The 27,460-nt window shown below is 41.3% G+C and overlaps 2 protein-coding genes across 3 annotated transcripts in view; one reads left to right on the top strand and one right to left on the bottom strand.

Moving 5' to 3' along the window:
• Window positions 1-1,951: 1,951 nt before the first annotated feature.
• LOC119722745 (NXPE family member 3-like) lies at window positions 1,952-19,537 on the bottom strand. Of its 2 annotated transcripts, none has more exons than XM_038193044.1 (6): window positions 19,467-19,537; window positions 16,488-16,669; window positions 8,990-9,382; window positions 6,591-7,048; window positions 6,152-6,204; window positions 1,952-5,064 (listed from the first exon to the last, which is right to left on the bottom strand). In XM_038193044.1, exons 1-6 carry the CDS (start codon window positions 19,531-19,533, stop codon window positions 4,271-4,273), a joined length of 1,947 nt encoding a protein of 648 aa, XP_038048972.1. In that variant the 5' UTR covers window positions 19,534-19,537; the 3' UTR covers window positions 1,952-4,270. The 2 variants fall into 2 exon arrangements, with proteins under 2 accessions (XP_038048972.1, XP_038048973.1); XM_038193045.1 differs by lacking the exon at window positions 19,467-19,537 and adding an exon at window positions 17,593-17,724.
• Window positions 19,538-19,641: 104 nt separating this feature from the next.
• Window positions 19,642-27,460, top strand: part of LOC119722746 (tubby-related protein 3-like) — a 30,205-nt gene continuing 22,386 nt past the window's right edge. The window contains exon 1 of the mRNA XM_038193046.1: window positions 19,642-19,850. Coding sequence (XP_038048974.1) covers window positions 19,831-19,850 — 20 coding nt within the window. The 5' untranslated portion in view covers window positions 19,642-19,830. The remainder of the gene's footprint in view (window positions 19,851-27,460) is intronic.

The raw sequence follows: 27,460 nt of genomic DNA, 5'->3' as shown, positions 1-27,460 counted from the left end.
GCATCTAGCCCATCCTCCGTATGCGAAAATTTTCCAAAGGGGAGGGGGGCACCCCCTCCCCTTAGACCCCTCCCCCAGGACGGCGATCCGTATCCACCTAAGTGCCCCCCCATCAAATGCTGGTGCCCCCCCTGTGCCCCCCCAGACTGAAAAGTCTGGTGACGCCACTGGCCAGAGACCGTCGTTGGCTGATTTGTAGGTCGTCAAAATCGGCAACATCCAATGGTCCAAAAAATTCACACTTCTCTCTCGTTCATGTTGTACGTGTTCTTTGTTTCTTACACACATCTCAAACATATTAAGGTTCATTAAGACGAGACTAAGAACGTTAACAAAAATCTGAGTTATCCAACAGTAACACGTTTATATAACGTTTGTCTGTCTAAACATAGGCCCCTTGCAATCGTGTCATCCGATGTACCTGCGGTCGCTACATTTGCAAAAAATGAGGTATACTACTTTTCTTGTACTTTAGTGTGCGTTGCGCGTTCGAGATGGCTACATCAAATTTTATGTCCCCGAGTTTGAATATGAATAAGCCAATACAAAATGTGCGCTTGGTTATACATAATTTTATGTAGGCCTATGAGGTGTAATAAAAACACTCTTTGTATGCAGCCAAAACAAGTACATTTGTACAGTGGAACGTCGCTTTAACGAATACTATGGGATCCACAAAAGAATGCAATGAACGGTCGTTGTTAAAACGATTTTCGGCTGCTGGCATATGATACTAACCAGTAACTTCCGATGTGTTGTTTACAGGTATACATGTATTTCCTTTCTATTTCATGGGAGATAAGGCCAAAAAAAAAAAAGTCTCCGGTTTCTGGTATGGAGCTTGCCCAAAAAGTGGTGCGGCGACGCGGCTTTTTTTTTTTTTTTAACTGATTTTTTTTGCTTCAAATGTCGGCTGATGACTGCAAATGGTGCCTGACTAAACTTAGTGCAAATATATGGGAGTCCAGAGAGGCCACATAAGGCTTATTCTCGACCATAACCCAATCTAAAAACACGTTAAAATTGTGCAGCAGCAGGATTCCAGTCAAACCAGTGAGTTTGGCGGTTTTGAGACATCATCTTTCATTAAAAAAAAAACTTTTTCATTTTGCCGACGCGCATGGCTACGGCGACGCGCGCGCATACCAGAAACCGGAGACTTTTTTTTTTTTTGGCCTAATGCAAGCATGTCTGTTATCGAATACCATAATGTGCTTTCATAAAATTTCATTAAGTGACTGAAAATGGATTTAATTTTAGTCATGTGCGTATAGTGCTGAACCGGGCGGTTTCAGCGTGCACGCGCTGACAGCCCACAACATTATATACACGCACCACGTACAATGACGTACAGCGTCAGCCGGTGCGCAATTCTTATGACATGTATGACTACAAGTAAAACCTCACATAAAATGCAAGGAAGAAAATACATACACAAAAAAGGGAGAAAACAAATTGTGAACTAAACTTGGTGAAAATATTCTACTTTAGAATGTCAATGTTTGCTTGTTAATTTTTACGTTTTGGGAAACAGTGCACATAATAGGAAGTCGCCACTGCTTGGAGAAGTGTTGTTGAGGCAAGAACCACAACTGCCGAGGAGATTTTCCTTTTTCGTAAACCGAGCGTTTTGGACATTAAAATCCTGCTAAGAAGCATTTTCGGTGAGACCAGGGGCGGATCTATATTTCATGAAAAGGGGGGGCCTGATATTTGACTGAAGGTGTGCCCTTCTATGGGGGGGATGTCCGGTGGCATGCCTCCACCCCCCCTTTTTTTTTTTAATCTACGATGATTTCTTCTGCATTCTAAGGCAATTTAATAATAAATCATTTAAATTTGTATTTGAAAGGTAAGATACTCTGTATACATATGTACTTGTTCTCATGCATACAAATACACATGTCGATATACAGGGTGACCCAACAACAATGCAACCCTGAAACAGTTGCCTTTTTCCAAAAACGTGATAGGTGAAAATTTATGATTTGGATATCAGATTGAAGCTGAGAGCTTTTTCTTTCAAACACTGAAAAAAAACCCATGAAAACAGCACATTGGGTTGCTGAGAAAATGCCAATAATGTAAAAGAAGTGATATTTCATCCTTTCAAAAAGCGGCTTCAAACAGTGAAACATGTTACTGTAAGCCCACTGTGCAATTGTCTTTCATTATAATGAATTACATGTATAGATGAAATGAAAATTATAATGACGGTTTAAGTGCATCTATTAACAAACCTTAACGTCCGGTTTGACATCACAGCATTTGATCAAATGACACGGATCAAATGAGGGATTTGATGTTTAAAGAAAAAACGAAAACTGATCATTTTTCAAATGCTCCCTACAATAACTTCTGGTCTGATGACGGTCATCATGGCGTCAGAGTAATATGCACACCTTTGGATCAGGGATGATGTTGGTTTGAAGTGAGGGCAAGTTTTTAAAAAAAAAACCAGTTGATCGTCTGTGTTTTTCAAAGAGGAGGATGAGGGCCTTCTCTCCCCCCCCCCCCCCCCCCAGATGACTGCCAAGTATTTAAATTCATAATGGCCGCCAACTCCGGTTCAACATGACCGCCAGCTTTTAATTAGATTCTAAGAGTAAGTAGAGTCTAAATATTCATGTCAAACATGTTCTATGTATTGCATTAAAGTGAAATACAAGAAAAGTTAGCTTTTTGAAGTGAGAAAAAAAAAGGATGCTGCTTCAAAAAGGATGCAGGTGGGGACGATCAACTGTGTTTTTTTTTTAATTGGCCTTACAAGTTTGTATCATAAACCATTGAGAAGAAAAACCTGTGGAGCATTCTTGTCCGGAAAAAAAAAGGAAGACCGAAAGAAAAATAAAGAAGATTAATTCTTACCATTTTAAAAGGGTGATCAGGTCGCACCCTAAAACCGAACAATACCAGACTCCCGCAAAACCCCTGACAACTTTCCCCCTCCCCCCCCCCCACCAAACCTGGATCCGCCCCTAACAATGTACAAAACAAATTAAACATACAAATAAATTCCACATTAATCATAGAGGTTTAAAAGTCATCACTGACGTAACCAATATACAAATGTATAAAACAAAGGCCATCTTTGATCTATAAGATGAAATACTGTTGCTGTTAATTGTTTTTTAAAAGAGCTACATACATTGCAAATTTGACCCTATAACCTGCTGGATAAACTTTTTCATTCATTCACTCATTCATATTTTCCACATATATTAAGTTGTATAATAAATATAAATAGATACAATAAATGTGGATGGAGTCCCTAAAAGCATATGCTTGTCAGGTAGGGAACTCCAGTATATATATTACTATACACATGTTTCAAATAAATTCTCTCCCCATTAATTGGAGCTTTTAACTTGTTTGAAAGGTAAAAATCTTACTTCATGTACCATGTGAATACAGAACAGGATTGCACATAACAAAAATGGTTGAAAAGACTTCTTAAAAACGAATATGCATAATAAATAAACTGGTTTTCACATTTAAAGGTAGAGCAGACCATGAGTAATTTGTGCACTCTTTTTGTTTGAAACATCAAAAGTGCTCAAAATCTAAAGACGGGTACTTAACAACTAACCTGAATTGTTGGCTCTGTAGAAACAGAATGTAAACTCAATATTCTGGATCCAAACCTGCCAAGTCATATTTTGATTTGCACTTTCTCTCAATCCCTAAATCAGCATTTGTTTTTTAACCACGTGCGTGAACCAATGTACCGATCGGCCACGCCATTGACGTGAGCATACCTCCTGAGGTAAATTCGGGCGGTATTCACTGAAATTTTAAAAAAAGGGTCACTTGACACATCTTTGGAAATGACCTTTTATTGTTTTCTTCAGAATTACAGCATGCCACAACGAGTGCTTTCACAAGAAATTTAGTGTTATTACTTACTATCTTTAAACCATTTTAACAGTATTTTGGTCGCTCACATTTTGGATAGCTGCAAATGGTTTACTCTACCTTTTAACACATGTGTAGCATCTTTACATGACAACTCGAGAACCATTAAACTAAACTCCACAGGCATTTTTTTAGGAGCCTTCCTGAATTTCCCACTGTGCAAAAAAAAACAATGGAACAGTCTACATCGAACACCAACAATTTCAAGGGGCATCAATCCCCATATTAATTAATACATGTACATGTACACTGTGTAATGTCTGGGCTCTGCCTTCTCAAATCCTAGAAAATCCTTTAAAACCTCTTGGTAGATTTTGAAGTATTTAGCTGCGTTATGGTTAACAGACTAAACATTTCATGGGACAGGACAAACAAAACTTAGAAGCATCTTGATTTCTTGGGAGATGATGACTTCCAGGGGATGGGCGCGATAGCCCGTGGAGTGACTCAACGTCATGTCCCACACATCAATGATGGTCACGCCTGGCTCTCCAGATAACTCCTCTCTCATGACCTTATCCAGCTCCATGCCATACCAGTTACTCATGTCCGGGCTTCGCGGCTCCCTAGTGTTGGCTGACTTGATGAGAACAAGCGTACCAGGGGCCCGGGCTCGCAGCCTCTGCAAGGCACCCTTGATGGCCCTCCACCGGTCCCGGTAAAACTGGAGGGTGGTGGGAGTGAAGTGGGCCCAAAGCGACATGACGATAACGGTGTTGGGCCCACCGGGAAGGTTATCGATTTCGTTAGCTGCATACGCGACGTCTTTCACTTTGAGCCACCTGTTGCGGATCGGAAACCCGTGGATGCGGAACAACATTGAGATGTTGTGAGCCTTGTCGTAAGCGTAGCGTGGTCCGACGATTGGACTAGTCGTCAGGCGCTTCTCCCTCATTGTGCGCCCTAAGCGGCGAGTCAGGTATTCAAACCACTGACGCAATGTGGAGTCTCCGTAGAAGAACAGACTTCGCCCCTGGAGGCATCTCAGGGCTTCCTTGGACTTAAAATCTCTAGCCGAGCAGACGAGGGAATGCCAAGATGTCTGATGGTAGAAACCGGCAACAGATTTCGGGGGTCTAGGAGGAACACCAGGGACACAGACGGGGAGTGGTTTGTCTATGCAAAGGCTCGTCATCTCTTTCCTGTTTCCTGGGAAGGAAAAGTAATCAGTGAAAATATTGTCAACATCTTAAGTTGCTCAGTTGAAGATTCTCTCAAAATGAAAACTCATTTTATTTTACACATCATCCTCTACATGTTTTTTGTTGACATCCATTTTATTTTCAGAAAGATTAAATGGCAAAGCATCAGCTCCATGTCACATTATGAATGATACTTCTCATTCTTGTCTTTCGTTTGTGCTTACCCACCCATATATACATCTGGTAAAATAATAAATTTCAAATACATAAAATTGACAGTTTTTTGTATTTAAACTTTCAGTTGAAAATTTAAAATTTCAGTTTTTTGTAAAACCTGAACAAAAAGACATTCAGGAAATATAAGCAAATGTGATTTTTTTTTTTTCAGAGTTCTCCGTCCACCATCTCCTGGACTTTTAAACAGCCTTAGGTATGCTGCTTGTTCGCTCGAACCCCCGCTTTGCAAACAGGACGCTGGGATACGCTGATGAATTCACACTCTGATTAGATAGATTTTGGTTACCTGTGACCTGCAAGTCATCATGGCTACGACTCGGCAAGGTTTGAAACGGCCGTTGAAGACTGAGTTGTCACTCTTTTATTCCCATTCATAAATGCTTTATTTCGTTGAAAAGCGTAATAATGTGGGAAAATCTGTAAAACGTATCTGTTTTGTAAATTTTCAATTCTAGTCACTTGCTCATTGCTCCGTTTGGAATTCACGATGGGTCAGATTGCATATAATGCGACACTCAAAATTTGTCCACATGGTCTGCAATGAAACAGAAATCACATCCGGTATGGAATGTGCGCATTTATGTGGGAAATTTTTCGGATAGCATTTGCGCGAATTGGCTAACTGCGGTCTTAAACAGCTGCAGCCAGATGCTTTATACATAGGTCATAGGCCACTTCCTTCACAAGATTCTGTGAAGCTCATCAGCGTATCCCAGCGCCCTGTTTGCAGGGCAGTGGGTACAAGCGAATGCTGCTTCCACATTAACAGTTTTATCAAATTTAATAAGAGTTAATGAAGAGCATAGTTTAGTCTTCCAATGTAATTACTCAGTATCCAGAGCTCACAGTATACATACCCAAATTCTTCACTTCAATGGTGGTTGTTCCAATCTGTTTGATATTAGCAAACCTAGGAGGGAAACATTTCAGTCAATATTTAAAACAGAATGGATCAAATAACCACTGTGTGTAACCTGCTCTACGAAAACGATTCCATTGTCATCCACTTCGGTTCTGTGTAATTGGCCAGTAGGTCTTCAAAGTAACAATTAATAATTTGAGCCTTGGCATTTTGAAATTGTTTTGATTTTCTTGACCTTGGTATTGAATTGAGTTACATGTAGTGAAATAAGCCTGGCTGAACATGACTTCAGAAGCTTATTCTGCACAGTACATGAACTTTGTGTATCAATGACTTTTTGTGCTATTTTGACAAGTAAACTGCACGGCACCCTATGAATTTCTTAGAGTCAATAACATTTTCAAATCAAAAATCTCGAGAAAAATGCTACAAACCTGTGAGATAAGGACTCTTGCTTTCCCTGAAACAAAAGCGTGTTGTATTCGCGACTCCGCGTCAACGACCCCATGTGCTCCACAAACGAACTGCAGGGTAGATTCCGCGGTTTCAGACAAAACCACGGATAGCCGAGTCGCCTGTCCGAGAAATCACAGAATCCCCTCGACCTTTCCGGCTCCAAGAATCCCAGGTACATCTCCTTGGTGATGTGGCATGGCATAATTTCTGTCCAGTTCCCAATCTTGAATTTTCCGTTGTAGGCGAAGCGAGCTGGGGCGGCCTCCCGCAGCTCGCCGAGCAGCGCAGCGTACTCGCTTGACGCAACGAGGAGAACTTTCATGCTGACGACACCGGTCCAGTGCAAGAGAAAACGGGCCGTGTAGGTGCCGTTCCCGTGATCGATAATTTCGTCGGCCGGCTGGCTGGAATGGGAGGCGAGGTTGAAGATTTTTACCTAGTGCAGCATGAGTATAAGCGAAAAGGACATCATGAGCATGAGATCTAGTTAAAGTACTCATCATCAAAGTAATTGCAAAATTGTGGGCATTAGTACAGAAACAGAATCACATGCCATCAAAGATTGCAGCAACTCACTACTGAAGGGTCACTCAGTCTGAATTGCTAGATCAGTTGCTTTGCCTGAAGTGTGATTTGTAATCAGGGATTACACTTTTAAAGGTATAGTCCATCATTTGTAATTTGTGCATTTTGTTCGTTCGGTTTGAAGCAACAAAAGTGTTCAAAATCTAAAGAAGGGTGTTGAACAACTAACCTGTTGAAGTTTCGGCTCAGCTTCAACTGTATATTTCGAGAAAAACAACATTCTAGGATCTCGATTTCAAATCAAAAGTTGCTGAATCATGTTTTGATTGGGCCTAAATTTAAAACCGAGACAAGTTCTCACTAGCCAATTGCAGCTACGCGATGTCGCGCACTGATCCAACGAATTAAAGCAACCATGCGCGCGTGTGCTTTGTGTTAACGCTAGTGCGCGTTTCGCTGAATAAAAAAAATGAACAGCAAACAGGATTTTCCAATGGTGCTTCTTAAGACGCTCCGTTGGAAAGGCCTTCTTTCGTTAATTTCTTCAAATTGACAGCTTACCAGAAAGAATAATTTCACAGGGAGTTTAGTCCCCTTACTATCTTTCAACCAAGTATGTTTTTCAACAATAATTACACCAGTTACTTTTTGGATAGCTGCACATGATGGACTCTGGCTTTAAACTTCTTTTGCAAAAATGTATTAAAATATAAAATGAACTGAGGATTTTCAGTGAAATCCAACTCAGGCTGACGTGTATTATCATTCCAGTGTTTCTCTTAAAGCTACAGTCCATCATTTGCAACTATCCAAAAAGTAACTGACGTAATTATTGTTGAACATACTTGGTTGAAAGATAGTAAGGGAACTAATCTCCCTGTGAAATTATTCTTCCTGGCAAGCTGTCATTTTGGAAAAATCAACGAAAGAAGGCCTTTCCAATGAAATTCCGTTAGTAGTTCGTTTTTTTATTCGGCGAAGCTTGCGCAAGCGTTGACATGATGCACACGTGCGCAGTTGCTATAATTCGTCGGATCAGTGGGCGATATCTCGTAGCTGCAATCGGCTCAGTGAGAACGTGTCTCAGACGCTGAATTCAGGCCCAATTCAAAACATGATTCAGCAACTTTTGATTTGAAATCAAGACCCCTGAATGTTGTTTTGTCTCAAAATATACAGCTGAAGCTGAGCTGAAACTTCATCAGGTCAGTTGTTCAGCATCCTCTTTTAGGTTTTGGCACTTTTGTTGCTTCAAACAAACAAAATGCACAAATTACAAATGATGAACTATACCTTTAAATTGATCATCTTCTCCTTTGTCTCATCTATGTGCAAATATAAAAGGTTTCTTCCAATATTTGGTGACCGTGCACTTTTGAGGAATGGTCCATTTCGTGAAGGAATAAATATTAATAGAGTTATAAATATCTAGCCAAGTTGACTTGAAAAAGCATCAAAACAGTGTTCTAGGGGTCCCATGAAATCCTACCTTTTTTTTTTTTTTTTTCTTTTCTTGTTTGTCCAACAAGATGGCTTGTCCAACCACAAAAAGATGACATCTTCAATTTTACAAGTGTCTTACAGGGTGCAACAAACTATCATTCATTTAAGGGGTCATCTTCTTTGGGTGAGAATTTCTCAAAAAAGTCATCGGTCAACCCACCAAAAACTGAAAGGAAAATGAAAGACGACAAGTTGACAAATTTTTCTGTGCAGCCAAATTTTTCTGTGCAGCCTGAACACCTGTGAGAGTTCTGAGTATTTTAAAAAGAATTTTGAAGTATTGGGATTTATCACTGTTGTGTATGGGAATTTATTTACTTCGTTGCACCCACAAGATTTGAAAGCTCACCCAGAAATAATCACCGCCATGTTGTTTGACGTGATTGTGCTGGTCTCTAGCCTCAATGTGCAGTTCCAGAGTGTCGCACAGCATGTAATGGGAGGAACGAGCGGCATTCTTTATGGTGAAAAAAGAGTTCAGGGCATCTGTTGGATACGACCTGAGCAGAGCTTTGGCATCAAAGACAGCATTGGTTGCAACCCGAGTGGTCGAAAAATCGGCGGGAGTGGGATTTGCCATCAGGAAGCTGGATGTAGCAGCATTCTGCTTGGTGGACCATTCCGTTGCGGGGGAAGACTGGTCATCGCTGTCAAGACGAGAGGCAGACTCGGTGGACTGGTGGCTGCTTGTCCTCTGCCTGATCTGATACCCGGGTACAGGTCTGTGTTGCGGCTGATTAGGCTGGCGATATGATAGGTGTAAATTATAAGTTAGATCAATGACAGGTCAATCATTTAAGTCAAATTACAAGTTGCATCAAGGTAGCAATGAGCTGCACATTGATGTTTATATACATGTACTTTGTGACTTGCAAGGAGTTAGTATTCGGCTCAACAACTGGGGGCATGGGAATATAAATTTGGTTTGATATTTTTTCCTTCAACATTCCAAATCAGCCTGATTCAAACCTTGCTATGCTAAACTTGGATGGTACAAGTACGTGTGCTTCTGTATGGGCTTTTTAAAATAAGTTTCTAATGTTAAGGTATGGAGAAATTGCTTTGGGTTACCGCATTGAGTCAGATTTTTCATATATCTGATTATCTATCATTAATGAAAGGGGGTGTGGCCTAATAGTAGCTCTGGTGACTCATGATCAGAGGGTCGGGGGTTCAAATCCTGCCGCTGGCAAAATGTTGTGTCCTTGGGCAAGCCACTTCACCCCAACTTACCTCTCTCTGTCCGGGAGTATAAATGGGCATGAGCAAGGGATAGATCTGGAATGAACCGGCATCCCAGCCAAGGGGAAATAGAAATTTATATTCTGAACCGTTTCATGCCAAGAAAACCAGAGATAAACACCAGCCTGATCAGCAATAATGGCTCAGAACTGACTGTACTTTTTCACAAGAGGTTTTAGGTTGAGAATCACTGTTTGAATGGCCAAATTCCTTTCTGTTTGTTGAACATCACATTCGTGGAAATAGTGGTGGTGAGAGTGCATGAAGATACATCTAAATGTACACGTACACTTTCAAAGAAAGCACACAGGAAGAAAGCACACAGGACAAAGTTCAAACAAAATAATCTGGTCGGAGGAAAGAGATGAGAAAGTGTGATGAAATCAATATAGATATTAAGTGATAAATACACATGCATGCCAAGCAATTAGTGAAAACACACTCCACACCATGATATAAAATCAGAAAGTACTTGTTGAACAAATGAGAGAGCGAAAAAAAATTCAATAAATTACATATTTTATTTCCATTCTATTGCGTAATCTGCCGCCGTACTTCAGTGCTTTATTAATTTATTCTCCAAAGCTCTTCCCTTTATGTGACTAATTCTCAACAACCCTGCGGCAACCACAAAATATGCATGCACATGGATAGAGCACCCTCTGTTGATGGAACTGCATGGGGGAAAAAACATCGCGTGCATGACACCAACATTGCTTACTAACTTTAAGGAGCATCATGCCCATGACAGTTTTACATGTAGGTTAGGACACGTTATACAATGCGTGAATAAATCCCTGTCAGCTGATTGGTGGGTCGTTGACGATGTATCATTGAATTATAAGTCCTAATCCACGGCCTGGCAACCCCGCAAAAATAGAACTTCCATGGCTCAGCCACACTATTGGTGGCACTATAACACGGCTCCAATGGCTCTGATGACGAGGACATAGTCATACGTTGAATAAAACAAATAATGAATGTTTGACATTTGTGCAATGGTAAGAATAATTACACTCGGCCTCGTCTCCTCGAATGGACCATTCCATCTGTCACCTCATCTTGAAATTATTCTTACCATTGCACTCATAAACATTCATTGTTTGTATACTATTACACAGTTTTGTTAGTTCACCCTTGGTGTGACTGGTTATTGTGGCATCGCAGTTAATGCGCTCAGTGCATAATGTACGAGTCTCTACTCGCTAAGCGGTGAAAATGTGGATAAATTAGATTTTGTGTGTTAAAGGATGCTATGGTTAGGTGTGAATTAGCCCCTAACTACCTAAATGTCAAGAACAGTGTTCTCACTTCAACTCTGGTTCCCATCCCCCAGTGTTCTCCAACCTGTAAAACAGACCTAGTGTCCTGCCGTGGCACACGCACTATTGTTCTTGCTTAATCTTCTAAGTTTTGCCACAGAGCATGTAGAGCAAGGAAGCTTCTCAATGGTTTTGCGAGGCGTAGGCCCCTACATGCCTACCCGCACCTGACCAACAAACATGACAAGGAAGTCATGACATCCACAGTAAATCATGGCCACGGGCACTGGGTCTGAGCATGGTCCAATCTCCAACATCCCCCCCCAAAAAAAAAAAGCACACCAAAAGACAAGCAAGTGAGAAATTAAAGGAGAAAAAATGATAGGACGCTAAGCCAGGATACTTATCTGCTAGAAATGGTCTAAACGCTGTTATCCATATTAAAGTATATTACATAAACGCCTGGAAAAAGCACTCCTCAGCATAAACAAAATGTATGTCTGCAAATAGCATCCCCTAGCATTAAAAAACTGCGCCCCCCCCCCCCCCCTGGTTTTTGACGGAGCACTGACCTTTAATTTTCAAAGTTGGAGAACACTGCATCCCCTGCTATAAGTTCTAAAATCAAAAATTGAATGAAGGGAATTTGTCAGTAAAATGCACAGGTCTATCTTTACCCTCACCAACCCACACAAAGAAACAAGTCAGGTGTGTTTACAAACACAAATGCCCCGCAACCGTGACTGTTCCCATGACATAACACCACTCTTTTAACATCAACTTATATGTACCTTGGTCACATGGAACATTCATTGACAGCATTAGTGTCTTCTGTAGGTTTTATATGAATTAATCCCTAATCCCTATAATCTCAGAATAAATACAAGATTTCTATTGTTTTAGCCACTGTGAACTTGACCCTTGACCTTTTGACCCCAAATTCAATAGGCTTCTTAGGATTACCAAGAACAATCCACAAACCAAATTTGAAGTTCATATGTTAAGTATTTCTCAAGTTATCGCGCTGACAAGCTTTCTATTGTTTTAGCCACTGTGAACTTGACACTTGACCTTTTGACCCCAAATGCAATAGGCTTCTTAGGATTACCAAGAACAATCCACAAACCAAATTTGAAGTTCACATGTAAAGTATTTCTCAAGTTATTGCGCTGACAAGATTTCTATTGTTTTAGCCACTGTGAACTTGACCTTTGGCCTTTTGGCCCCAAATGCAATAGGCTTCTTAGGATTGCCAAAAACAATCCACAAACCAAATTTGAAGTTCACACGTAAAGTATTTCTCAAGTTATTGCGCTGACAAGATTTCTATTGTTTTAGCCACTGTGAACTTGACCTTTGGCCTTTTGGCCCCAAATGCAATAGGCTTCTTAGGATTGCCAAAAACAATCCACAAACCAAATTTGAAGTTCACATGTAAAGTATTTCTCAAGTTATCGCGCTGACAAGATTTCTATTGTTTTAGCCACTGTGAACTTGACCTTTGGCCTTTTGGCCCCAAATGCGAAAGGCTGCTTAGGATTGCCAAAAACAATCCACAAACCAAATTTGAAGTTCACATGTAAAGTATTTCTCAAGTTATCGCGCTGACAAGATTTCTATTGTTTTAGCCACTGTGAACTTGACCTTTGGCCTTTTGGCCCCAAATGCGAAAGGCTTCTTAGGATTACCAAGAACAATCCACCAACCAAATTTGAAGTTCATATGTTAAGTATTTCTCAAGTTATCGCGCTGACAAGATTTGTCCGGACCCACCCACCCACCCACCCACCCACCCACCCACCCACCACCCACCCACCCACCCACCCACCCACCCACCCACCCACCCACCCACCCACCCACCCACCCACCCACCCACCCACCCACCCACCCACCCACCCACCCACCCACCCACCCACCCACCCACCCACCCACCCACCCACCCACCCACCCACCCACCCACCCACCCACCCACCCACCCACCCACCCACCCACCCACCCACCCACCCACCCACCCACCCACCCACCCACCCACCCACCCACCCACCCACCCACCCACCCACCCACCCACCCACCCACCCACCCACCCACCCACCCACCCACCCACCCACCCACCCACCCACCCACCCACCCACCCACCCACCCACCCACCCACCCACCCACCCACCCACCCACCCACCCACCCACCACCCACCCACCCACCCACCCACCCACCCACCCACCCACCCACCCACCCACCCACCCACCCACCCACCCACCACCACCCACCCACCCACCCACCCACCCACCCACCCACCCACCCACCCACCCACCCACCCACCCACCCACCCACCCACCCACCCACCCACCCACCCACCCACCCACCCACCCACCCACCCACCCACCCACCCACCCACCCACCCACCCACCCACCCACCCACCCACCCACCCACCCACCCACCCACCCACCCACCCACCCACCCACCCACCCACCCACCCACCCACCCACCCACCCACCCACCCACCCACCCACCCACCCACCCACGGAAGGACAAGGCGGAAACAGTATGCCCCTTCGGCTTCGCCGCGGGGCATAAAAAGAAACCTCTTTTGTGTCTTTGCTATGCCTCAAGGTGGGAAGACAATACATAGTCAGATAGTGATGCAGTTGGGCAGGTTATAATGTCACTGAGAGATGTTTTCGACCAATCACCAAACAGAAGTCACAAAACAGACAGGAAATTAGAATAGGATTCACAGATGAAAACGCTGCAGGAAATCTATCTTGCCTGTGAAGAACTGTTGGCTCTAGCAGAACCCGGTGATTAGCATGTTTTCTTCACAGACAGACAGATGGCCTGACAGCCCGACAAACAAACAGATGTACATGTACAAGCGTGACAATGCTAGCAAGCTATGCTTATCTACATCTACATCTACAACTAGGAAGGAATACACAGCACGAAGAAGGCAGATCAGCGAAACCTCAGAAATTAATTGTTTTTAGCTGCAATGTATATACATGGAGCACTGTGGGAATGTGAGTGACATCAAAATATAGGATGAGAGTTCTAACCAGAGGCCTGCCGCAGTCACTCGCTGAAGACGAGCAGATACAGCTACAGCTGCCAGGAATCCTGCAAGAGGCTACATGCAAGTAGACAAGATACAAATAATGCAAATTTATTTTGAACTGCTATCAGGGAAGAGTCGAGTCTGCCACAAGTCTTTGCAAGTCCAACACAAGTCCTCCAGTCCCAATTCAAATCGCAAGCTTTTCAAGTGAGGTTTGAGAAAGGCATTCCTTAGGTATTCATCCACTGTTGCTTGCCACTGGACTTGGGAATAAACTTGTGATTTGCTTGTGACTAGACTTGTGATGGACTTGACTACATCCCCTGCATGCTACCAGCATCACAGTCCATTAATTTCATGTTGAACTTGTGCTACGGCTGGCTCATCAGAAAAAAAATAATAAAAGAACAGCCCTAGAGAGGATCATTTTGCAACTTTAGGGAAATACAAATTGGAAACATGGATGGAAGTGCATACTTTATACTTTTCCGAAAATGAACACAAATGTGAGATGTTTACACCAAATTTCAGAACTTAGTATCCCTCATCATCTCCAACTTTTCAGGCCCTATTAATTTTGTTCCGACTGGACAGCTCCCGTGATTGGTCAGAATATGGCCTACTGACTTTTCTGGCCAAACTTTTCATTAATCAATTACCAGTCAATCACAAGTCGAATCACAAGCCAAAACGAGAATATCAGGGGATGAATACTGACAAAATAATTCCTATGTAATCCCCTATCCAGTGTTCTCCAACATGTAGAACAAACCTGGCGCCCCGCCATGCTTTCTGCGGCGCCCGCCATGTTTAAGAAGTCCCCGCCAAGCTTTAAAATCCTGCCGCCAGGTTTAATTTTTTTGACTCTACAGTGTACATTTACAACTAAAATAATTGATTTCAGTTGTTTTTTCACACATTATGTATTTCGATGTCATCCCAGCCCGATCGGGGTTGTCTTAAAATCTCGCTGAATCAATCACACGCCGCGGCCGGCCGTGCAAACACCAGCGATTCCCCATGCACTGTACGTACTACGCGCGATGTACACACACTGACAACTGAATCCCAGTTCCGGAGTGTGCCGATACTTCAAGTAGCGACAACCCCGCCGCAAAAATAGATATCTGTATTAGTACACACACACACCAGCAGGAGTACGTACGGCAGATCTTACGTGCAGCCAACCGACTTTCTTTTTCTCAGTGCAATTGCACGCGCGGTACACAATACGCATTGATGTTTTTGTACGAGGCAAACGAGCTCGAAGCCAAAACACGCGTGCACATGGTGTTCCGATCATGCCGATTGTCAAAAGTTATAAATCATGTAAATGGCGATCGTGTATGGGCCCGGTTCCCTAAGAGAACAAAATCCACTTTTAATTTATTTGACTTACCAAACTAGTTGGCGACATTTAAGAACATACAGGTAGGTCATAAATAGAGGGAAATTTGGGGGGAAAATGACTCTGACAACGACAAAACGCAACATGAAAATAAAGATGACGATCGCACGCGCACGGCACCGGCACCACCCATAAAATCGCGTTAAAAAAAACGTAATTTGTATCCCATTTTGTTTTTCAAAATTACAAAAAGGTGTCATTTGATCTGAGAGAAGTCTGCTTTAGGTTGAAAAGGAAATTTTTGAATGCTAAATAAATCGGGGGAACTGGCCTGGAGAATCGCCTCAGATTGCACCACAGAACATCTAGAATCCAAAAATTTTCCGGGGCCCTTAAGCGGGCCCCGGACCCCACGCCGTAAGGGCTTCGCGCTTCGCGCTCGCAGGAGTCCCCGCCGACCCCAGCGCCAACCTTTAATTTTCAAAGTTGGAGAACACTGCCTATCTCTGGCTGGCAAAACGCCATCACAGCCGCAGTCAAATCAATCGAGCGACTGGAATAACAATTCCCTTGTTAACTTGATATAACCATGCTCTGACTGGAGGTGATTGATATGCCAGCTGTACCCACTAGTCACCTATTTTGTCCGTTGATGGAATTCGACTACTCACAGTGTTTACACGAACGAACGTGACTGGACTGATTTTTACTAGTCTGCATACAAATGCACGGCAGAGGAAGTGGAAGAAATTTTGGACTGTATGTGACTGACCAAACAATAGTAGGAGGGATTCACTAGCTCTGTCAGTCAACTTGAAACTAGATTTAAGTAACTTGTGATTGACTTGTGAAGACTGATGATTACTTGATTAAAACTGTGGTTTGGCCAAGCTCCCCACGAAAGAATAAATATAAACCTTGTGAAATGGGTTCCGCTTTTTTACCTCAACATCACTGCCTTGCCAATAATAGACGACGTCTACTCCTACTGCGACCATAAAAAATACAGCAAAGTACCACATGGACTTGGTGACTTTGAATGTCGCTCCGGGGGGAAGTTTCCGCAAATTGGCTCCACCATTCTGGTTTCCCGTTCTGTCTCCGTAGTGGCCAGGGGAGGAAGCAGCTGTATTTAGTAACAGACGGGACAGAGGAGACAAGATAAAATCTGCACATTTACAAACTGTTCTGAGATCAATACCTTAAATGCAGCTCTCTTCTTGTACACAGCTTTGTAAGAATGTTTTGGGACATTAGTTTTGTGTTCTTGCATATCAGATGCAAGCGGATGGGGGTGTACGTGTTCATCTTTTCAAACCGTGGACGAAAAATACCAGAGAACAAAAGAGAACAATATCGTCCACGATTCCCAGAATACATTCGCGATTGGGGTCGTGTACAAAACCTATGGGAGTCTTCCTAAAAAGAGTAGAAACAAAAGAGGGACAATAGGAGGTCCATCCATCGACAGTGAACATACATTTGCGTGGGTGGGTTACTTAAGTATGGAAAATTCTTCCTATTTTTCTATGCTGATTGTTGGTTTGTTTTATTGCAATTAAACATTCCATAGTAATGAAGATTTTTCAAAGTTGGGATTTTTGTAGTACACATGTAGTATTTACTTTAAAAAATATGTTCAGTAGTGGAAATGAACATATTCTTCAGTGGTCAAACTCTTAACAAAACAATAAAAAACAAATGAGTTTTCGCAATTTTCGCTTGGAAATGTAGACTGTTTTACAAGTTTATTGTTGATTTGGAAAAATACTATGTAGAACGTTGGGCAACAAGGGTGGAATCCAGGGGTTAGGGGGTGGATGGGGTTGCTGAGGCCAAAAACAAAATAGTTCTGCTTCTGGTTTCCCTACCTACCCTATTTTGAAAGCCCCTACCCTAATTTTTTTTGGTGGGAAAAATGAGGAAAAAAACTTGAAAACCAACAATTACTACCTTTTACCCTTGACTACATGCAGACACCTCCATATGATCGTACACAAAAAAATTGCCCCTGCCAAAAACAATTTCCCTACCTACATTTGTACCTACCTTCCCTACATGTATGTTCAAATGCCATGTCGTTCTTGCAGGCATTAATACCGTAAGTCGTTCTCACACGCATAATACAGGAATAACACAAAAATGCCCAGTTTTTAAAGGATAGTTGCGTGGATGTTTATATGCTACTTTTAAATGTTCTTTCCGATTAACATCATTTCGTTTAAAGCGCATTTTGTAGCCCAATTGGGCTGTTCCAGGACGCAGTGTCCCTTTAAGACACCTAAAGAAGCACAATGGCTATTTAACCAGGTAAGTACAATGTATTTTCCATAGTGATAATCAAGTGAAACAACAATCCCAATTTTGATTTCCTCAAAATTAAATCTTCCCCACATATAGCTATCACCACTGTGTGACTCACAATACAGAGGAAGTCCAGTATTTGAGCCACATTAATGGGGCTTATGTGTATGTACAACTACAGTACAAGTTAGTCCAATAAGGCCAAGTAAAAAAAAAACAGTTTCTCGTCCCCACCCACTTCCTGTTTTCTCACCCACCTGTGTTTCTTTTCTTTTTTAATCATAAATGTGCATTATTTTTGCACGTTTCCAACAACATTGTAGCTATGTAAAAGGGTTCTGGCTCCTTCAGACACAATTTTGTTTCACCAAAAGAGTCGACAATATGTAAGAATCTATCCATCATATGTAAAAATCGGCCTTCTTGTGGGAAATTGAAGACAGGAGGAAAAAAAATACATTCCTCCTTCATTTTTTTTAAAAAGCCCAGACGAGCAACTATTTTTTTTTTTTACTTGGCCTAACCTAAAATTGATTTTTGTTCTCTAAGTTAAAAGCCTTTTTGCAAATTCAGTCATGGATTTGCAACTTAAATGGACACTGCGTCCGGGGTCCACTTTTGCGACCCAAAAAGTTGGGCTGTTCATGCTAGTTGTGATTCCAGCCGCAAGGGTTGGCCTTTTGCGAACGTGTAAGAAATCACATTTTTTGCATTGGTGATTGGTCACCGCTGCTCATGAGCATGGTGCTGTGTACGTGTGTAATTACTAGACACACACAACGTGTATCGTACATCGTATAAAAACGACAGGAAACACGTATCATACTCCATCGTGTCCGATGTAAACAATCAGTGTTTTTTTTCCTCTTTTCTCGGCAGGGGTGTGAGTGACCACTGATAAAAATAGCTGAAAACAGCTGAAAAAGGTGCAAAAAAGCTGAACTTTGGAAATCTCCTATACTTTTGTACACAGCAAGTGAGGGAAAAAAGCTGAAATCCAAAACAAAAAAAGCTGAAATCAGCTTTAAAGCTGAGATTTCACACCCCTGTCTCGGGATCTGTAAAGACATTAGGTTGGTTTCCTTTCAACCAGATGTTGGAAAGAATGTTGCAACCTGACGCTACTTCAGCGGTTGTGTACAAAGTCTATGGAGAGTCAAGAAAATTTAGGAAAAAGTATTTCCTAACAAAATTGGAAATATTTCTCAGTCCCAGATTCATGTCTTATCATCATTTTTGCAATGACTGACCTTCATTAAGATGATATATGAAGAAAAAAGCAGCAGCAGGTTGCAACATTCTTTCCAGATGTTTGAAATAGGATAAGTAAACAAGCCAAAACATGAAATATTCGGGGATTTCAGGACATGGTGCCCCTTTAACTTTCCCATGTTTATTGTTTGCCAGTCAATCCGACAATCACACAGACACAGGAACTTGTCCACTCCCACTGCCCAGTCATGCCAGTTGTGATTGTAAGCATGCCATGGTGCCGAGTGGGTGAGGATCAGCACTCAACAACATCTCTGCCTGATAATTATCGAACCACCGTGAAATTTTGATAAGATACATGTATACAAAATGGTCAAATCACTGAATAATAAATGAAAACTGTTTACCCATTTCAGTCTGCATCGCCCGTCGTCCGCTAGTGATACTGTTATAGCGCCACCATGCGTTCTTCATGCGCATAACCCAAACCATCATGGCGGATATTTTATTCTTTGACCAATGGCTGATCTTCAATTTGATCACATGAACAGTTATCGCCAATGAAAATTGTTGTTATGTACACTTAGTAGCCGCTGATCGTACCGTGCATATTTTTATACAGTAGCACTAGCAGCTTCTTAATGACTGTCATTTAGCCGAAGCATCGAGTGGTCTTTTCTTCCACATCTCAACATACATGAACGTGCTGCAAAACACACTTTAAGTATTTTCAGTTCGTGATCAGGAAGACTGAGGAATCAGACTGTAAGGATGTATCACCGTGACACCGGGTGAGTTTGATAAAAATAACGGGCTCATGTTCGTGATCCTCCTAGCTCGGTCAGCCGTGATAACTGGCCCCGCGGTGCGGGGCGATCATCGCCGGAAGACGCACGGTTAACCAGACGCACAGGCTACAGTACAGTCTAATGTTACGGCGTTCAGGAAGTGTAACGTTTACATCGATGTAAATGTAAACCATGTAAATAAATGCAAGAATATTACCGTAAATAGGCCTATCAATTATCATCATATCATGTATACAATCATGATATTAATATTGACAAATATCACTCAATAAATCATGTTGACAACTTTGCCAAGAAGTTTTTTTCAACATTTGCATTGACCACGGTGGTAGGATTAGGAATAGATCCATATGCATTGACTGACTATTTTAAGCCAGCTTAATTTTGGCGATTGCGTAGTTACGGGCGCGGCCACGGCGTCGTGCTTATAATTAGAGAACGAAAATCAAGTTTTAGTTTTTGGGACTTGCCCAACTAGTCTATTATAAGACTGCACACAATTTTTTAAAGGGTTTTAAAAGCCACTTTTTGTGTCAAGTGAGAGAAGACATATATCTACGCTCACACAGTCACAGTCACAGCTGTTTGAATTTTCAAAATCGGATATGGGATTACTGAAATATGACCTTTACGCTTTAAAAAATTCTTCTGTAATATATTTGGCTTTGCTGTTTACCGTACCGTACTCATTTGCAAGCCAAAATCGATCACTATATTTGACCACATTTCTTTTTAAGTGGGCCCAAAACGCGGCCTGATTTATCAAACACAAAAAAAGTTTGTATTCCAATGGAAACTACATTTTATTTTAAAAAATAAAAAGAGATAATCTGGCATAAACTTGTTTAAATGACATCGTAAACACACCATGGCAAACACCGCGACTTCGGCAAGCTCACTAAATGGTTGACGGTGTTGAATTTGTACATGTAGTTGAGCGGGTGCCGGTGAGTGTGAGTAAGTTTTAAACCTTCGGTGTGCCGGACCCTGCACGTACAATTACAACCAACTCAGACCCAATACGAGTACATACATTTTGTATTTTAATTGCTTTGTAAATTGTTGAAACATTGACGTAATGAGATTGAGAAATAAGCTCTTGGCTGATGTTTCGGTAGTTAGACCTATTAATTCTTTGATTGGGAATTAATTTTACCAAAAAAATTATGGTTATCCATGAATTTCCAATAGTGGGTGTATTTTCAATACCCCCCCCCCCCCCCCCCCCCGATCCGCACCTGGGTTACAGAAGTCATTTTGGAATGATAAAAAACACTCTTGACTCTATCTAACTTGACCAAAACTAAAGAGGGACCCATAACTACATGTATATGTACACAATTGCTGTGATGCTTATGGTCAATCAATGCAAATTTGCATTGACTGGACATTTTAATTTTTGGTGAGTAGGAGCCATTCAGAATAATCAATGTTTTAAAATTTTGAACTTTTTTTCTGAAATTATGGGTGGGTGGGTCAGAGGAAATAACTGAAAATCAAAATTCAGTTTTCAATTAAAGTAATAGAAAAAAATAATAAAAGAAGTGGGGAAAAAAACAGCAGCCTCTTTGAGATCGTCTGTCATGTCTGTGCTATTCCGTTGTCATCGGTTAACCTTGTTTCGATCGCTTACCTCAGCGTCTCGATAGTCCACCTCATTCCAACGGTAGATAGACATGATAGATGGGGAGATCGCGTGAGTGACCCTTCGAGCATACATGTATGCATGAAATGGTTTAGGTTGTGTTTAGCGTAAACATTGAAGTAGACTTAAATTACAACAATGCAAGTCGGTAATGGTCAGGTGGTTTTTTTTCTCGGTAAATTTACAATGTGCGCAGGCCAATATGGCAGAACAACCATTGATGACTTCAGTTATATTGGTGTGAACATGTGAAGCTTAAAATTAATTGAGGACTAGTAATGTAACATTACAAAAAAAAGGATTTTGAAGGTTTCAGGAAATTTTCTTTTTTGGGAGGGGCAGAAATAATGGGAAGTCAAGGGTGGATCCGGGGGGGGGGGGGGGGGCAACGGGGGCCATGCGCCCCCCCCCCCCAAATAAGAACCTATTCTTCTTTTTAAAGTGACTTTGAAATAAAGGCAGGCACTGCGTACACCACCATCTTTTCCTCAAAAAAAATTGGTTAAAGTGGTCAGAAATTGTCTCAGATCACACCACAGAGCATCTAGAATCCACAAAATTTTCGGGGCCCTGAAGCGGGCCCCGAACCCCACGCCGTAACTTTTTGGACCCACTTTTTTGGGATCAAAATACTGGTAGCATTTCACATGTGAAATATTATGCATCTGATACATTTGTGCCTTCATGTACAATGTAATCTACATGTATACAAAATACATACATGAAGCTACGATTGATAATGATATACCTAATGTACATACACTTAAGTGTATGCTCAACTGCATAAACACTGTGCAATCATACAACACAAAACTGGGACTACTGACTCAGTGTGTGAAAGTCCACACCGGAGTTTATTTATAGGTAGTGCCACCCAGCCTGTTGCCATGGTTAGGTTTATACGCACATGTATTTGTTTTCATTAGGGTCTGGAAACCAGATGACCTTACAGATTGGCACTGCTGTTCCTTTTTATCAAAATCCATAATCATCAGATATTTGATCTTTGGTTTAATTAATAGAAAGGCTTGTATTTGACACAATGTTATCTCCAAGTTGTTTTCTTCTCTTAGTAACCGTGTGAACCTTTAATCACTTAAGATGCACAGTTCAATTGCTCATCAAACTTCAGTTCCTACTTTTACACACGTGTCTAAGTAGTATTCAGTGCATACAATTCTGGGTCTATGTACATGTACGCATGTACATACTGTATTTCCATTCGCATTTGTCTTTGTAATAACAAATAATTGTAATTGAAAACATCTGTCACCAATTTAATGTTGGGAAAAATGTAAAGCATGCGTTAGTAGATAGACAGATAAAACCTTATTAAATCCAAAAGTTGAAATTACATTTCTTTTCTCTCATTAAAAATATAATAGACATTAAAAAAATCACCTACAATACACACAGGATTTGAACCATCACAACATCAAAACGTTACAATTGCTCGCTATAAAAAATAATCAATTTGGAGAATTAAAAATGTTTGTAACTATAAAAACCATTCCCTCAAAGAAAACCAGTAGATATTTTTTTTTAATATTTGCAAAAACTGTAAAACCCAGTCCCCCTTAAAAGCCAGTAAATTAATACTCCCTAAGATATTGAACTCCCTGGACATTTTGGCTAGGATGTAACCTCAATCCTGCAAAATCCTCCAATTGCCTCCATGTAAAAATAGCCTACAGCCTCAATCCTCCAAAATCCTCCATTTTTACTTGAATGTTGTCCTTGTAGGGTGACCACTGCCTCAATCCGGCAAAATCCTCCGGCAATCACTGTCAATATGTTGAGGTAGAGCCAGTGACAATCGTGGAGCTGTGAGGAGGATTTCTAGTGTATTATACCTGTAGGCCTAAATTTATGCACGGCTGAGCATAAACAACACAAGGTCCGGCCTAAGTAAGACCTTGACACAGTGCATCCTCCAAAATCAGCCACACACTTTGACCATAGCCTAAATCCTCCATTTTGCAAAGAGGATTTGGGAGGATTAGGGAAGGTTCTTAGGGTTAAAATACTATCTTATAAAAGCATCATTATGACATTTAATGGTCCTACCGGTGAAAAATGAAGGAAATCGGTTACATGTGTACGTGTTTTCAACCACTGGTCTCAGTGTACCGCTGCATGGAATAATGTTAACCATAAATCATCTGTGGAGAGGATGACCAGCATCTCCCCACACCAGTTGTAGCTTATCACGCAGCCGTTGATTGTAGACATGTCTCCATGGCAAACACTCATTGATTATTCTACAAGCTTATTCGATGGTGTCGTCACTGACTTTTTTCGTTGTCATGGAATGTCATGTTAACCCTCCTGCTATTTAAACATTCACAGGCAGTCAAAACTTCCCCTGTCACTTCCCCGCTACACTTTTAACATGTTTAATGCAGGCTAGTCACTCTCAGTTGGATCATGTCAAGCAAGCACTGTGACTAGTCAAACTCAGTCAACAGACGATGAAAACAGAAAAAGCAGGCAAGTTGTGGGCACAGCTGGCTTATCAATAACCCACTGTCAAAGCAAAACTGTATCAAGTTACTTAAACAGTCAGAGCCAGTCAATCCTGCTTATGTACATGTACATGTCGTCCGGGAATTCTTAACTGTTGAAACAGTCACTTGATTGATTTTGAATGAAAGGACAACTTGCCCCAGAATGATTTGCAAAGGAGGGTTCATTAATTTCCTTCTTGACATCAAATGTGGTCAATGTCCTCAGGCAGTACATTCTCCAGTTGAATCTGTTCCCTATACGATTCACATGGTTGCTCCAGTCTAGCTTATCATCAATTGACTCCTGGATATTTATAGTTGGCAACACGTTCTATTTTACATCCATCAATTATTACTGGATCCGGTACCACCTTATAAGCTTTGCGGAAGTCAACCAACATTTCTTTCGTCTTGATCAGATTCAGTTCTAGGAAATTACGTTTACAGTCTACAAACCAACCAATTTGATCCAAGTAAATAGACTTGTCGATTTTGTGTATCAGACCAATAAGGGCGGTATCATCAGCATATTTCACTAATGGACAACTCACATTGTAGAAGAGCGAATGTCTGCCGTGTACACAGTACATGTAAGGCCATATTTAAAACTGAGTTAGGTTTTCATCAGTCGGGAGGGGAATGATACATGTATTTATATTTTATATTTTATAAATCCCAATTTTTCACATCCAAAGTGACTTAAGGGGGCCGAAGTCCAATGTTATGATACTAAACCTAGAAGAGGTGATGCCATGTTAACGGGTCTAATTTTGAAAACAGGCAGTACTCACTAAAAAAAGGGAAAATTTAAGTCCTTTTCATCACTACTTGTGAAGGGGAAATGCCGGGCCAACACCGGTAACATCATGCGTGGACCCAACTTCCGACTGCCATGTGAACGACCAGCCCCACCACTGGCAGATACTCACAAAACATCGCGCTTCACTGAATCGCTACTAACAAAGGCATTGAGACCTAGAAACAAAAAATGAAAGCAGCAAATACATACATATATGTATTTGCAGAAAGAGGGACCAACTTTTGTTAATTAAACCTTCATTAAAGATTCGCATAGTTTTTATCATTTTCAACGCTGTTGCGCTAGAAATCTTTCAAAATCTGTTCGGGCATGATTTGGACATGCACCAGGCTGGCTCCTGCCCTGCTCATTGTCGTCTAGCAGTGTCTATTGGTGGGAACCAGTGTCCACGCAAAGCATGCATGCCGCATGCATTTATGCACCATGGGATGTTGGAAAAACGGAGTTGCCTGAGGATTTGTGAGAAACTTGTCTGAAAAAATTCACATTATTAGAGAAAATACACACTTTTACAAAAAAGTATAAAATATAAAAAAAACATTGGGGCAGGCGTGAACATTGGGGCGGGCGATGATGAAAACCTAAAAATCAATTTTAAATGGCCTAAACAGAAACAGAGCTATACATAATTGCCTAATTGTTGCAAACAAGTTGTTTCTCATGATTCAATGTCCATTACATAAACCTCTATACACCTTGAAGAAAGTTGTACATAATGTATACATTTATGTACATTTTCCAAGTGCTTTGTGATCAGAGATCTGTGAAATATACTTGTAAATTGCCGTGGCCATCCCATTTACACGTAGCAATTTCCTGTGCGTGCTCCATGTAAACAGTGCAGTATGATTGGTAGAAGCCCCATCAGGCGCTAGTATTTGTAATCGGCTGTCACGATGCGGAAAATTGCATTCTTGATTGCACCTCAGGGAGCCAATTTAACATCGCTAAGTGCACGTACATGTAGATCTTGCGAGTGCCCCGTAGATCATTAGCTGGTTTCGGCCCCATTTACGTAAGTTGTGTACCGTAACGTCAGTCGTCAGTTGTCCAATTTTTGGTCTGACAAGCGCGGAACACAACGTTACAAATATCTTCTAATTCAACTTTCCCCCTCCCCTACATGTACCTCTCCCTCCCCCAAAACTAAAAATGACGTGTCGAGTTTAGGGTTTAAAATGCCAATTGCCAGAGTGTCATTATTTCAGTCCGGATGCACACAGTAAATTTATAGTGCATCTACATTTGTAATACCATTAGTGCTTGGGGCACTTCATATGTTGCCGCCTTGGTCAATTCATGTACATTTACATGTGTGTACATATAATTATACAAATATAACATGGTTTGAGGTTGGATAGTCGATATTTACATGTAGCTCCCCGAGGTATTGGAAGTTGACAGTTCCCGAGGTGAACCACCTGAAATAAACCACGTTATAATTGTTTTACTGTACCTCACACACAAATTGTGGCATAAAATCTTCGAAAAAACTTGTCCAGCTCACCAGAAGAATTTATTGCTCAACCTCAGAAAAGCTCAGTGCTATTGCAATAAAGTAAAGTTCTCCTAAGACTTTCTAGTTCTACCGCATTGTGGACCACTTTTTTAGTAGAGGAGGCATCATGCCTCCTCTACTAAAAAAGGGCGTGAATACTCGCGTGCGCGCTTACTAAACAGCAAAAATAGCTGATGGGAATGGACCTGTTAGAATTTGGCTCTTGATCATGAATACATGAGGTATAGTAATAGACATGATAGAGTAGTACATGGACACTGTAGAAGTTCCATTTAAGTATGGTTCAGTGTACTATGTACGTGTACTATGTACGTGTACTATGTACATGTACTTGTAAACAACTTGCAATATGCTCGGTACACAAATGCACGTACATGTACATGTATGGCATCATAATATAAAAATATACATGTAGCAATAGTATTGCTACCGGTACATATTTTTATATTTTGATGCCATACGTGCATTTGTGTACCGAGCATATTGCAAGTTGTTCCCCTGCACATTTTGTTGCCTGTGTACAATTCATCATTTCATTGTACACATGTACATTTGTATGCATTTGAACATGTACAAATGGATTTGAAGGACAATCAGCTGTGTTGTGTACAGCTCTCTGCAATGCCTCTCACAATGCATAGCACAGGAGAGCCTGTGCAATATACAGACAGTCATGGCATGTGTGCACTGAGCCGTGTTGTGTGGTTTCATAAAGGAACACAATCACTAAGGCAACCACAGAGGGTGCCTAGCAACCGCCCGCAATGAAAGGCTAGGCATGGATTTTTAATCGTCTATAAAATTTAATTCAAAATACGAGTACTACCGTTACATGTACATATATGTAGTTGTACATGCGCGTACGAACATTATGCACAGACCATTACACACACATAGATTCAAGTACATGTACACTTACATACATGTATTGAACCAAATGATACAATACGGTAAGTATTGTAAATGTATTGGTACATAAAATCCATTGAAAGGGAATGTACAACATTTGCAAACATCAAAAAACAAAACTACCAAGTTATCATGAAATACCCGGTACCTTACTGGACTGTTAGTGAGTGGCAGTCTAAAGCATCCTGTAAA

The sequence above is a fragment of the Patiria miniata genome, unplaced genomic scaffold (genome assembly GCF_015706575.1).
Source record: "Patiria miniata isolate m_02_andy unplaced genomic scaffold, ASM1570657v1 HiC_scaffold_16, whole genome shotgun sequence".
In the NCBI taxonomy this organism is placed as follows: Eukaryota; Metazoa; Echinodermata; class Asteroidea; order Valvatida; family Asterinidae; genus Patiria; species Patiria miniata.
The sequence above is the reverse complement of the archived record's forward strand: the minus strand, read 5'-3'. Positions and strand labels throughout refer to the sequence as shown.